A 14,821-nucleotide genomic window follows, 5' to 3' on the forward strand; every position below is an offset into this window, starting at 1 on the left:
AAAACTATGCGCCTTAACGCGGATAACGATCCCTAGTATTAAGAATGTTAGAACGACGCCCATTGTTTTGTCTTAGGGCTTGGCCCACTGCCTTTTAGTGAATTTACCTTTGCACATTTCCTCAGTTAATATGTGGTTTTGTTATATATTCTCCTTAAACATTTTACAATGAGAATAATTTTAAATATAATATATTAGTAGATCGCTGGAAAATTGAGATTCCAAAGAAGATACATCAGCAAGATAGAGAACGAGAAGACTATGAGGTTTCTTTTGGAGAAAAACCTGAACTAATAAGAATCCGATATTAGACAGCTTTAAATCAAATCATCAACCATTAATCATAGATTACTGTTTCTGTGGAGATTGTACTAAGTTATAAGTCTATAGACTAACCCGTCCGGCCGTCCCGTTACATAGTAATTTTTTCTAGATTATTAAGAATATCGGAAAGTTGATAAATAAATATAAAACTATTGGACTACCGACTACCTTAAACCAACCATATATATCTACTCATTAGACAAGCAAACTCAAGATTTCAGACTTTAGCAGTACGTAGATTGATCCACAAGGTTCGCTGTAGAACAACATACACAACCTTATGCATTAACTGTTTGCACACATAACCAACCCATCTTACTTTGTAACTATTTTTGTTTTCCTCCAAATTACGTAACCTAAACAATAATCAAACTCCAATAAAATTATTAAGCCTTCAGTTGAATACAAAAATGGGTGAGTTGCTGAAAAATACTACCATTAATTGGTTAAGAAAATGACACGCGCAAACAGTGGAAACCCATAACACAAAGTAAAAGGTTTGGTGACAACAAACAACCATGAAATGTGTAACAATAGTTATAACTATTTCGTGCCAAATATCAAAGACCACAGTGTGGACCAGAGACACCACTTAACCAGGCCATTTATATCATACCATAATTGCATTAACTGTTTAACTGAGTCAACTCTACCAAACATCCTTCTATTAACAAAACGAATGAGAAATCTTCCAATATAATTCGTTTATCCTTTTATAACTCAAAACATACCTCATTTGATACATGGCAACATACAATTCGTCAAATTTCGATTAAGACATTGTCCTTAATATCACAGGTCCTATTTGACATTTCCAGTGGACAGTGGCCACGAAATTGGATGATTAAATTATTGTCATCTTCCTATGTGTATAGTATATTTTGACTTTTCTCTCAGATGCAAACTAAAATCTTAAAATTATATTCTCTAAAATCAAGAAGAATATTGATAATAGTGAGAATCAATGACTGACGTTATCATTTTGTTTTATTGATGTTAACATAATACATAATTAGTTTTTATATAAATAAAAATACTAAAGAAGGAACAAGTTGCATTAATTTCTTATCTCATCATAAGAAATAATTTATAGAAAGTATAAATAAATAAATACGTGAGCAATGGCAACCATGGACATGGGAGTGGGAACTACAAAAGCTGAAAACGACTTCGATATTGTTTTGCATTATTTATCTTTACAGAATTTCCAAAAACTATTTGAAACCAAGATGTTATCTGGTATGAACTTACATATATATATATATATGTGTTCAGAATAAAAAGAACTTAGTTCTATCTTCTTTTGCTACTCACTATTATCCAACATGATAGTAGTAACAGGTCATTTTGTGTCATTTGTTAGAACATTATTTTATATATTTATCCATATAAGAAACCTCTGGAAAATGTTTGTTTGAAAAATATTTTTCCATGTTATTCTATATTACGGAAACTCATATGATTTAGTCACCTAGGTGTTTGCAGTAGAGCCATCTGTCATAAGCTAATATTATGTTTATAATAACTACAAAGTACATGAATTTACCACCCCCAATAAAAACATGTACACGATACAATGTCATGTTTACATTAGACGAACATCGCTAAAAATAATAATACACGAACATCCATTAGGATATTGTTTCCGCTAGGGGCGATTTTTGTTACTGACATTAAATCTTTCGAATATGATGACTCAGAGATATTTCAAAGCAATATGGTGTGGGACTGTGGATATGTAGATCTAAAAGCTTCCGTATCATACAAACTAACAATTATTATTGGACCATCGCTGATTCAGTGATACATAGGCAAAATGGTCACCCATCTCGATCACCATAGGCTTTTATATCTGCTGTCAATCACTAATGCACTCCACAAAACACTTCATATGTAAATACTATTTTCTTTTTTTTTTGATCGGTATCACGATTTTTGGTCATGATTTTTGGCTGTTTGTATTATTTTCCTTTGATGCGATCATAACCGAGTCTGGCCCACTATTGACTGTGTCCAACTTAGTTTTTCCTTTTATTTGCTAACTAGGTGATAACCCGCGCAAGATGAATTGACTCGGTAATTTAATGTTTGACATTCAAAATAGAGTATATATTTGCAATATATGATTAATAAAGTAGGACTTTATAACAACGGAAGATTTAATGATATTGCCATAAACAGATTATCGTAGTTGATTCTCATATATTCTGGCCTTGGAGAGGAAACAAAGAATTGGTTTTACCAGCGAGATTTTAATATCGCAGCCATTATTCGATGAACCGACCGGTTGGGTTCAGTAAACCCAAATAACCGATTTTCAATATTACGTCCAGTTAAACTCTATATTAGAAAGAGTCCAGACGTGTAGTTGTAATTATGCCTCTGTAATCCTGGCTTCACAAACTAATGATACGTACAAATAGTTCGTATGCCATAAATCAAATATTACAGAAAGGGAGATCACGTCTTCATCTTCGTCTTGCGTAACAAATAACTAAGCTTATCTTCTTGTGACATCGTCATCTTCTCTTTTCATAGTTCATAAATTCTATAAACGTTCAAGAACCGTAATGCAGTGTGGAGCTGCGCAACTTAGCGAGCTTGGTCATGTCTCGGTTCTAAGATACAGAGTGTACTCTGTTTCAAAGTGTTCTCGTCGAGATGAATAGTCATGTCTCTCTTGTAAGACAAAAGTAAAAGACGTCTTCATCTTCTCGGTTCTGTCATACGAATTTAAACGTCTTCATCTTCTCCGTTTTATCGTCTTGAGTAACACAGAACTGCAGCTTACCTTCTTCAGACGTCGTCATCTTCTCTTTCGATCATACTTCTTCATATCACAAGCATGCGCATAGATTGTCACATTGAAGAACAAAGATATGTAATAACTCAGAAGTCACGGTCAAGAACAACGTTAGACATAATAAACTAACTTTTTATAGTTCATACAATCTATACACGTTCAAGAACCATTATGCAGTGTGGAGCAAAAATGCTTAGCGAGCTCGGTGATGTATCGTTTCTAAGATTCAGAGTGTTCTCTTCTTGAAAGTGTTCATGATGAGTTCTTCGCCGATATGAATGTTCATGTCTCCCGTCTAAGAGAAAAGTTAATTACGTCTTCATCTTCTCGATTTTGTGTTTCTAACTTACAGGTGTTACTATCTAGTGCTTTGCGATGTGCACTGACAGAGCACACCCGTATATGTTCTGGAAAGTGTTCAGGATGGGAAGTAATCTTTACGATGGTACGGGGATGTCGTAGCTTAAGCTTTACGTGATAACTCATTCCACGAGTGGTTTTTTTAATTTTTTAGATCAATGAAACGTTTCCCAAAATTATGGAATAGCAAAACCAATTAAGCCAACTAATTTGTGAGAGTCTCTGTCCAGTGGACACGTGTCGTACATGGTGTGAAAGCATTAACTCCAATGCTTCTCTTTTAATATATAAAGGATTTCGGGAAAATACTTGTACACAAAAATAATTATTTGCATGAAATAACCAAAGCCCGTTAGCGAAATAACCCAAATCAAACGAAATCCAATAGAGAAAAAGGCTTTAAACTTAAAGCCCACTAATCATAAATCGGGTCGACCCGGTCCGAGTCCGCCGTCTAAAATCCCCAAGCCACTCGATCACATTTTGACTAGCACCATTCTGGGAACCGATCGGAGATCTGTGGATCATGGCGACGGAGAAACAGGATAAGGAGGAGGAGGTGAAGACGGATGATGGATCTCCGAAGATCAAACCGAGACCTATTGTTCAGCTGGGAATATTTCTCATCTCTCACAGTCCCGTCTTTAGGTTGACCTGTTTCCGCCATCATTTTGCTTCACAATGTCTTTTGGTTTCTATGTTTTGACTCCGCTGATGGTGTTATAGCGTGGTTTTCTCTGCTGCTGGGGTTATGGCGCTGCTGCTTTTACCGCTGCTTGCAAAGAACACTTACATCTCCGAGAATGCTCTAATGCCAGGTTTGAATGTCTCATGCTTTTGTTTCCTTATGAGTGTTGATGAAAATAAAGAATGATACTTGTGGTTAATTGAGACATTGAATTTTCATCAACACTGTTGAATGATGTGAGTTTATGGCTTTTCCAATTCAAGTGCTCTGTTGTTTGGTGCTTTACATTTTTTCTGAATGTGTTCTTCAGGCTCTGCACGGTCTATGCTCTCTCATCGGGATGTTTCTGATGGAAGCAAACTGGTTAACGACGTAAAGAACTTTAGATTGAATCATGAAGGCCATGGTGTGTAAGTCTTTTCTCCATTATAATTCTTCCTGTAGCTCCTCCACTTTTAATATAGCTCTCTCTCCAACATTATGAGGAAAAGAAACCTAAGAAAGTAATTACCTCTTTGATTTATTTACCAGTTGACAGTCTCCTGTTTTGTTCTTTACCCGAGTAATTTATTGATTCTATATTTGTGTGACTTTTTTTCTTCTAGTGAAGTCCAGAGGCTCATTGGAAACTACATGTTAGATATGGGTGCTGAAGTTTCTTATCAAAAGTTCCAGCCCGAAGGAAACCACTTTCACCCACTCCACTTCTTCTCCGGTCCTGCTTCATTTACAAATCTAGGGAATGTCAGTTGTGCTTCTTATGGGGTTAATGTTGCTGGGATTATAAGAGCCCCTCGTGGTGATGGAAAAGAGTCTATTGTCCTGGTCACTCCCTATGATTTCATAAACGGTGGAGATTACGAGGCTTTGTCTTTAGGCATTGCCAGTTCTCTATTCTCCTTGCTCGCTAGAGTTACCTGGCTTTCCAAAGACATTATATGGCTTGTTGCTGATTCTCGCTATGGAGACTATAGACCAGTTGCCGCATGGCTAACTGAATACCACACACCTTCGTTTGAAGTCTCTGACTTGTCCAAGTGTGACGAGCTTAATATATCTGTCAGCTTCAGAAGAGCTGGAACGGTGGCTGCTGCTTTGGTTGTGAAGGTTGATGGTAGAAGCGAACGGTTGGAGGACACACTGAGTATCTACGCAGAGGCATCTAATGGGCAGATGCCAAACCTCGACCTCATCAATGTTGTGAATTACTTAGCGGTGCACAGGCAGGGCTTTTATGTTAAGGTGGAGAAGGTTGTATCTTTACTCTCCTCTAGCTGGCTGAAGACTGTTGGGGAAATATTTGAAGCTGTTGGAAAAGTGGCTCGTACGTTAAATCCTGACTGGAAATTTGGTATCCCAGCCGCAGACTATCTTGAAGGCAGTGCTACGCTAGCTAGTTCACTCTATTCTCAGGTGAAGTTTATAATGTTATGTGCCCTTGAGTAAATTCTTGTGGTTGCAGTCACACTAATAGATTGTAAAGTTTCATTATTTTCGTTATTCATTCTCTTCAGGCCCTTGGTATCCCAACTGGTCCTCATGGAGCGTTCCGTGATTATCAAGTTGATGCAATTACTTTGAAAGTTTCGCCTAGATTTCCTCCTGACAATAAGGGAAGGCAACACGAGTTCTTTCTGCGAGGTGCACAGTAAGTTTTCTCCTTTATATTTGCCATCTTTTTATTCTGTATGCCTTACCTCTGCAAGTTTATGTGAGTCTTGCAATGCAAAAGAACTAGCTCTGTATCAGTGTTAGATGATAACTCTGTGCTTGTTCTTTAAACGCAGGTTACTTGAAGGAACTATAAGATCAGTGAACAACCTCCTTGAGAAGTTCCATCAATCGTTTTTCCTTTACCTGTTAACTTCCCCAGGCAAATTTATCTCTGTCGGAGTCTACATGATCGCATTTGCTCTTCTTGTAGCCCCTCTTCCGATGGTCGCAGCCTCTTTATACATTGATGGATGTACCACTCAAAACCCTGCCGAAAACCTCAAGTCATGGAAGTGGCTAGACGCAGCTAAACAGGTCTTTGCTTTGCACCTGTTAGGTTTCATCGTCACACTGCTTCCATATTTCATCTGTCAAGTACCGGGAGAACAATCTCCAACAAACCGCTCCTTCATATGGGCCGCTACATCTTCTTCGCTTCTCCTTATAACCTTTGTCACAGTCCCGGGTTGCTCTCCCTTTTCCTCTCGCCTCCATGGAGCCAACTGGGCTGTCTTGAAATCAGTGACCATCTCAGCTGCCTTCATCGGTCTATGCCTCATGTCAATAATCAATTTCGCCACCGCAGAGATTGGAGCGTTGCTACTAGTGCCAATGTGTCTAATGGTTCGTCCAATAAAACCAGATTTGAGATCCAGACGTGTGAAAAGCCTGCTGCGTGCGTTGTGCAGCATGGTATTGGTGACCAATGGTTTCCCGGTCATGTTTTTCGCAATCTCTAAGGGATTGATAGGAGAAGGGCTCGTGGGGTTGGGTCTCGGAGGAGAGTTTTGGACATGGTTAGAGTCGCTGTGGGCGTGGAAGAGTGCTACATATCTATACATAGGTATGGTTCATCTTCCTTGCTGGCTCCTCTGCCTCTACATCTTGTTTCATCCTTCTTAATCGTTTCATTACACACTTTGTTTCAATATGTTATTTACTTCATCCAACAACCATAAGTTTGTAATTTTTGGTGTCTTGAAAATTTGAGAAACTAAAGCAGATACTAAGCTCTGAAGATATATTAGTGTAAAATGCGTAGTTGCTTACAGAGAAAAAAGGTATCTTAACAAACACAAACAAAGAGAGTAAAACTGAGTATATCTACCAGGTTAAACTAGATGGTTTTACTACAAAGATTCTGGTTGCAACGACTCTGAAGTAGAGCGTGTTCTTTGTCCGAATCCCAACATCGAGTTACCCAAATCAAAGTCCAATACAAAGCCTTCTAACTGAAGCCCACCCATTATGATCGGGCTGACCGGGTTCGACCCGCCGTCTACAATACCCAAGCATCGGACACCACCACCAACATCCACCATTAGATTCCTCCCCTGAATCCTCCACCTCACCATCTCGCTCTGCAGTGACAGATCAACCGCCGGGAAATCTACCTCACTCGAAGACGTGAAGCAGAGACTGAACGGTGCTACGGGAGATACCGACTTAGCGTTAGTCGCAGCTTTAGTGTAAGCTTCCGCCAACACCGTGTAGACAGAGCTCTCCAGCGTCGTGTAAGGGACCACCGTGCTTAGTTCCACAGACAACGGACCGTCCACGGAGAGCCTTTTACCGTAGACTCTGATTGATTTAACGTTAATCACGTAACTGCCACTCGAGCCGGATGACAGAGGAGTGTAGGCCAGGGATTTAGACGCGGCAACTCCGAAAACATCTTCAACCGAACTCGTGGAAACGACACCGTTCGACGGCGACAGGTAAAGCGTTAAACGACGGCGTTCGTTAGTTTGCGCGGCGAGTTGCGAGGGAAGAGAGATCTGGGCCTTTCCTAGGCCCATTAATCCTTGGGCCCCACTAGAGAGCCCACGTAGCAGCGACGGAGGAGCACAAGCGAAGAGGATATCAGCGGTTCCCGGAGAAGAAACAGATCCAAATGACAAGACGTCTCTTGCAAGCTCTCCTCTCGCCGCGATACCAACGTCGCCATTTCTCACAAGCAAATCGCACTCCGCGTTACGCGATACTCGCTCGTCCCCAACCTTCGCCTTAAGGCAGCCGCTAGAGCTCCCGGAGACCAGACTCCGAGAAGAGGAAACATGTCCGGAGGAACAATCGAACCATAGAAGCGAACCGGAGAGATCAACGACGAGCTTGACAGGCTCCGGCGAATCGCCGATAAGAATCTGTGCGATGTATTGACCGGTATGTACGTCGCGAGTAACAGGGAAAACGACGCCGTTAACTGAATCAGATATCTGTGAATTTGAAATGAGTAGAATGGAGAGGAAGGAGAAGACGAGGAGATTCAGACAAGAAGCCATTAGAAGTGTGATTGAGTGTGGGGGACGAAATGGATGAAGACGGTTTTAAAGGATTAGTTAGGTTCTGGTTTGAATCTGAGATGCGGTGGGCCGACGCTGGTTTTTTAGATTGGGAGAGCGAATGTGAACCGATAAGGATTGGTTAAGATTTGAGGTAAGTGCTGAGTAGACTGCGTGTCGTTTTGCGGATTTGTGGGGACCCTTTTTTCTTTTTGGTCAATGTTTATCCATTTATTTAAAAAGAAAAAGGAGACGATTAGAGGAGTTTTGGCACGTGCAAAGATAAGCTTTCTTAAGATTTTCGTTTTTCGGCGAATAATCGTAGTCGTGTAAGTGTAAAGGTTCAGGGCATCCACAGCTCAGGTCCTTAGCATAGATCCTTACCCAAAAAAATAATAAAATATTGCGTGGGTCTCGTTGTTTTTTAAAAGATGGGTTCTTAAAGATGTAATATAGCGATTAACCCTATAACCTTTGATGGATTTTTTATTTTTCATTTTTATTTATTTTTGTCTGATTAAAAAAAAAAGAATTAATCGCGGACCGCCACGTATCAGTGGGATCTGCGAACAGTACAAAAAACACCCCAAAATTGTTTTTTATTTCATATTTTTGGAGATCGTTTTTTTGTTTTTTGGTGGAGTCCATGCGCAAAAAGTGGCTAAGAAACCCCTTTGTATACTGGGTTAATAGTGCTCTAAAGACCGATTTTCACTTGTTTCTTGCACTGTTCGCGGGTTTCACTGACACGTGGCGGTCCGCGATTGGTTTGACTTTTTATTTTTTTTTATTTTTTTATCAGATAAAAAAAAAGTCAGAAAAAAGTTGCGATAATCATGGTCGTATGCCTACTTCGCCAACTGGAGTTAAAGTTGGTTTGATAGAGTTACAAAGTCCATGCGGCAATTTTTAATTGGTATCCAGAATAACAGAGTTGTGGGAAGTGGGAACTATGAAGAGTGAGATTAGGCTCATACACAAAATGGGTCTCTTATGGCGATATAGCCCAATAGTTTATGTGCGTTTTAAATATTTGTATATTGTCCATGCCTTCTTACAGAAAAACAATATGGTCTCTAGATTTATTTGATAATCCACAGATGAAGTAAGTTGACGCTACATTCAATTCTCATAAGAAACACGATACGGAGACCATGGCAATGCCTTCAAATTGCCATAAACATTAATTGATTGCTCATCTAGATAACTCATGAGACCTAACTCTTCTAGATAACAAAGCTTATTCTTTCTTTAGCACTCAATAAAAGAGATACAAGTGCATTTGGAATAGAAATCGATCGATCTTAAAAAGCTTCTTAATTTGCAAGAACAAATGAGAAGGAAAGAATTTTAGATTGTCACCAAGGACAAAGAGATTTTTAATTGGTTAATAAGAGATTCAAGAGAGAGTGTTGCACCCAAGCAACTGTAGGACCATGATTTCTACAATATGACAAACCGAATATTTCTTCCCTTCCACAAAGATTGTTATTTTGGAGTTTTCACACACTTTATAAAGTTATAATGTAAAAAATAATCTTATTTTAATACATAACTTTGAAAAAAAAGTAATTGCCTTATCAACATGGAGAAAATGAAGAAATAAGCTATAAAGTTAAATTGAAAACAAAAAACAACAATCTTTGTGAAACAACTAAGAATCTCAAAACAATAGTCTTTGTGGAAAAGAGAAAGTAATTTGTTATATAGTAAAACATAAATAAAATATACATTACTTAATATCAAAATACTATGAACGAGTGGAGGCGAAATGCTCTTTGCTTACTTCTTTAATTGCCTGTAGTGTAACTGTTTTATGCAATCAGAATCCCAGGATACAACGTTTAACAAGATCATGAGATTCGCTCTCTGTTTGCTTCTTCTGGCACCCGTCATTTCTATATCGGCAGTAATAGTTTTAGTGGTCCCTTCAACCATTACACCGTTTAGAATCGTTGGATCTGATCATCTAATCTCCGTCACGTCAATCTACGTTGACGAAGTTCCTTTACCGTTGAACCCAAGTTTGCTTGAGGGCGGAGCCAAGCTCAGCACGGTGGTTCCTTACACCGTACTACAAACCGATATCTACAATGCTCTTGCTCAATCTCTTACGCTTAAAGCAACAAGATTATTCTTAAATTGATGAACAAATAAATCTGACCGAAGTGTTACTAGTCTGGTGGTAGTAAAAAGGGTTAGTTCTATTGTGTCTTGTAATATCTTTAGGATGAAAAATATTTTTTAAATCGGAATATCTAAACACTGATACTAGCTAGATATGAAATATATGATTAATCTAATGCTTAGAACTTCACAGAAAATGGGAATTTCTGAGGTCCCTAGACCTGCGCCATTTAAACATTGCTTCGAAGAAGGTGGTTCTTAGAGAAACATGAAGAAGTTCATGAACGTACAGGTGATCGAGATTGGGCTGCCAGGGAGGGCAGGAGAGGAAAAGTGGAGGTTTTACGGTACTAATACGGTGGTGAAAGTATTGGAAACGGTGGTTTATTTGGCGTTCGTCGATGGGGAAAGAAGCTTAATGAGTCGATGGTCATTGGACACATCAACTTCAGAATATATGATCGAATTCTATTTTAGCACCACGCTTAAAACTGTTAGTGACTCACTTTTGGTCCATATACTTCAGCTGCTACATGTGACCTTCCCGGAAATAGAATCAAGCACACATGACATGAAGAGATAGTCTTTGTCATTTCAGCTTTTACTTGTGCTCCAATCAAAAAAATTAATAAAATTATCATTAGTTTCTGTTAATGTATCGTTTATCTGTCTAAAGTTTTAAGAATTTCGCACATTTATGAATAATTGTAAGACTTGCAAATTTTAGGTTTATGTTTTTACAAAAATAAGACATGAAAATCAAAAATATAAATAATTTATTTTCTTCTATTTCCAACTTTTTCTTATTTAAATATGTGTCATACCCATCAGCTACCTGATATCATTTTAAAATAAATAATCTATAATCAAATAGTAAAAGTTTCTATAATGGATATTTCGTTCATGGGAAATCTATATTATAATAGTTGAGTTTTTACTCACTCTTTAGCGCGCCACTTCAGTGTTTTGTGGGTTCCACTTTTAAAAAGTGTGAAAAAGTGTCAAGTCCATGGTTCGAACCCAGGTTATTGAGATATAAACAACAATATTTATACCACTAAGCTAAATGATGTTTTGTACATTGATGGCTGAACCTAATATATATCTATGAAGGTTGGAAGCCCTTACTTCTTCGGCTTCCTCTGAGGGTCGGGCCTACAAGTGTATTATGGGTTTCATTTTTAAATGAGATTCATCACGTTATATGAGAAAAACTCAAGTTTGCAACAATTATAACTTTCCCATATTGTAAACTGTTGTCGTTTATCCTGCGCTCATATGAACAGGGTAATAAACAGTTTTTAATTTCAACGTTATTTATAACTAAGCTAATAAACAGTTTTTAATTAAGTCGCCTGCGCTCATATGAAGATGTGAAAACGCAGGTCGATAACATTATATGTCTTTGTCAGCTCCTAACAATCAATATGAAAAGTTACCGATAATACACGGTGCTCAAACATACCAGTTCATATACACACTAGCGCTTTCAGTTCTAAATGCATAGGAGAAAGACTACTTCAATTCGTCTTTGAATTTTGGCTACATGAGGTACATTGATGCATATATGATATATCTAGTGAATTTATATACTAAAGTTTCTTCGTTCACTACTATTGGTGGCTCTAATTAATCGGATAAATGTTGTTCTTTAATATAAATTCATTTATCATTTCATTTTCATTTTCATTTTCATTTTCATTTTCATTTTCTGTATGTGCTTAAGTTAAAGCATCAATAGATAGTTACATCTAAGTTCAAAAAAAATAAAAATAGATAGTTACATCTCACACAAGTAGGAAGTTACAAAGCTGCTCTACATTAACTAATTGAAATACATTCCTATTTAGGGAAATGTTACGTTCTTATATATATAGTCACATGTCTTTAATGATGTGGATAAACTATAATTGTCTAAATATTTGTGGGACTTTCATTATAAAAATGGGTTATAAGAAAACCTATGCAAAAAGAAGGTGATATTTGGGTTTCGGTGTGGTTAACAGAGCTAACGACGGGCTCGAGATTGTGATGCACGTGTCGTTGTCCAAAGCCATTTATTGATGCACATTCAGAACTTCACATCGAATTTCACCGTTTTGTTGCCAAAATACATGTTTTACTCTAATGTATCTCCATATGTTAACGTATTTTCGAATGTATATTATATAAACTTAATTGGTTTGTTTTTCCAAGTTAAGAATTTGAAATAAATAATGCCTAAATGGTTCTAAAACCTCAATAACAGTTTACTTGGCCGTATTTGAATTTGTTTTGTTATTCTAATGCAAAGGGAGCAAAAGACCAATCGGAATTACTCAAGATTCAGGTACAACTTTGTTATCTCCATTTACACTCGTACTTGTCCCTTTGTCAGCTTCATGCTCAACAGCTAATAGCTCAAGATTTTATTTAAATGATTATTTTCAATAACTTGGAACGTACCATCCATGACCATAAGGATTCTTAACCGTTGACAATAAATAAACGAGACAATGTGTGTGTTTTATTGTGTGTCCATATACATATATGTATCCATATATAATGAACATTATGGTCGTCTAAGTAGACATGTGACTTATTATCCCGGGATCCTATCAGATATACGCTTCGGATCTGCTCCGAAAATAGAATATCCAGGGCCAGATAGTAAAATATTGGATTCGTCAAAACCGAATCCAAATCCATATATCTTAATTTAGGTCTGTGCATCCGGATCCAGACTTGTATTTTTTAAATATATATATTTTTAATTTCGTTAATATTTATATTTGATATATTAATATTTATAATATTTTAATTTTTATAATATTATACACATATATTTATAAATTTTGAATAAATATTTAATTTATGAACAAAACTTAGGTTCACTCCCTAGGGCGAACCTTTAAATTCACCTCTCATTCTATGACCAATCAAAGTGCCACGTAAATAATTAAATAAAAAATATAAAAAATTATTTTAAAATAGCTAAAAAAAAAAAAATAACGCAAATTTTAACGATACTGACACCGCCAGCTAAACTCTAAACCCTAAATCTCAAATTTTAAACCTAAACTCTACACTCTAAACCTAAACTCAATACCCTAAACCCAAATCCTAGACTCTAAACCGAAACCGTATATCCTAAACCCAAAACCTAGACTCTAAACCGAAACCGTATATCCTAAACCCAAAACCTAGACTCTAAACCGAAACCGTATATCCTAAACCCAAAACCTAGACTCTAAACCGAAACCGTATATCCTAAACCCAAAACCTAGACTCTAAACCGAAACCGTATATCCTAAACCCAAAACCTAGACTCTAAACCGAAACCGTATATCCTAAACCCAAAACCTAGACTCTAAACCGAAACCGTATATCCTAAACCCAAAACCTAGACTCTAAACCGAAACCGTATATCCTAAACCCAAAACCTAGACTCTAAACCGAAACCGTATATCCTAAACCCAAAACCTAGACTCTAAACCGAAACCGTATATCCTAAACCCAAAACCTAGACTCTAAACCGAAACCGTATATCCTAAACCCAAAACCTAGACCCTAAACCCTAACCATAAACCCTAAACCCAAACCATATACCGTAAACTTAAATTCTAGACCTCAAACCCAAACCGTAAACCCTAAACCCAAACCATATACCGTAAACTTAAATTCTAGACCTCAAACCCAAACCGTAAACCCTAAACCCAAACCATATACCGTAAACTTAAATTCTAGACCTCAAACCCAAACCGTAAACCCTAAACCCAAACCATATACCGTAAACTTAAATTCTAGACCTCAAACCCAAACCGTAAACCCTAAACCCAAACCCTATAGCGTCTAGGTTTAGGGTTTGGGTTTAGGGTTTACGGTTTGGGTTTAGAGTTTACGGTTTGGGTTTTAAATCTAGGATTGGGGTTTAGGGTATACGGTTTGGGTTTAGGGCTTAGGATTTGGATTTAGGGTATATATAGGGTTTGGATTTATGGTTTACGGTCTGGGTTTAGGGTCAAGGATTTGGGTGTAGGGTATACGGATTGGGTTTAGGTATAGAGTTTGGGTTTATGATTTAAGGTTTAAGGTTAAGAATTTAAGATTTAGGGTTTACGGTTTAGCTGGTGGCGTCAGCGTCGTTAAAATTGACGTTATTTTTTTTTTGCTATTTTTAAATAAATTTTATACTTTTTATTTAATTATTTAAGTGACACTTTGATTGGTCATAGAAGGTGAGGTGAATTTAAAGGTTCACTCTAAGCGGTGAACCTAAGTTTTTGTTCTTAATTTATGTATTACTTTTAGAATTTTAGTCTTTTAAAAAATATTTTATAATTTTTACGTATCCGGATTTGAATACCCGCATATAATATCTAGATAGATATCCGAAATCCGGATCCAAATATTAAATCCATGGATCCGGATCAGGATACCCTAAATTTTCTGGATATTCGGATCCATCCCAGGTCTGCGTCTAAGGATAATCCTATAATACCCTCACAAGTAGAAGTCTATCTTATTATTTATGAAGTGATTTTG

General features: G+C 37.3%; 2 protein-coding genes across 3 annotated transcripts; one reads left to right on the plus strand and one right to left on the minus strand.

The window, feature by feature from the left end:
• The first annotated feature begins 3,961 nt into the window (after positions 1 to 3,961).
• LOC106318362 (glycosylphosphatidylinositol anchor attachment 1 protein) lies at positions 3,962 to 6,873 on the plus strand. 2 transcript variants are annotated; one of them, XM_013756300.1, is made up of 6 exons: positions 3,962 to 4,135; positions 4,214 to 4,305; positions 4,486 to 4,585; positions 4,781 to 5,588; positions 5,690 to 5,823; positions 5,963 to 6,873. In XM_013756300.1, exons 1-6 carry the CDS (start codon positions 4,014 to 4,016, stop codon positions 6,789 to 6,791), a joined length of 2,085 nt encoding a protein of 694 aa, XP_013611754.1. In that variant the 5' UTR covers positions 3,962 to 4,013; the 3' UTR covers positions 6,792 to 6,873. The 2 variants fall into 2 exon arrangements, with proteins under 2 accessions (XP_013611754.1, XP_013611755.1); XM_013756301.1 differs by lacking the exons at positions 3,962 to 4,135; positions 4,214 to 4,305 and having other exon boundaries at positions 4,491 to 4,581.
• Positions 6,874 to 6,890: 17 nt separating this feature from the next.
• Positions 6,891 to 8,264, minus strand: LOC106318364 (basic 7S globulin). The gene has a single exon (XM_013756302.1). The coding sequence runs from the start codon at positions 8,168 to 8,170 to the stop codon at positions 7,019 to 7,021; it is 1,152 nt and encodes a 383-aa protein (XP_013611756.1). The 5' UTR covers positions 8,171 to 8,264; the 3' UTR covers positions 6,891 to 7,018.
• Positions 8,265 to 14,821: the final 6,557 nt, after the last annotated feature.

The sequence above is a fragment of the Brassica oleracea genome, chromosome C9 (genome assembly GCF_000695525.1).
Source record: "Brassica oleracea var. oleracea cultivar TO1000 chromosome C9, BOL, whole genome shotgun sequence".
NCBI lineage: Eukaryota > Viridiplantae > Streptophyta > Magnoliopsida > Brassicales > Brassicaceae > Brassica > Brassica oleracea.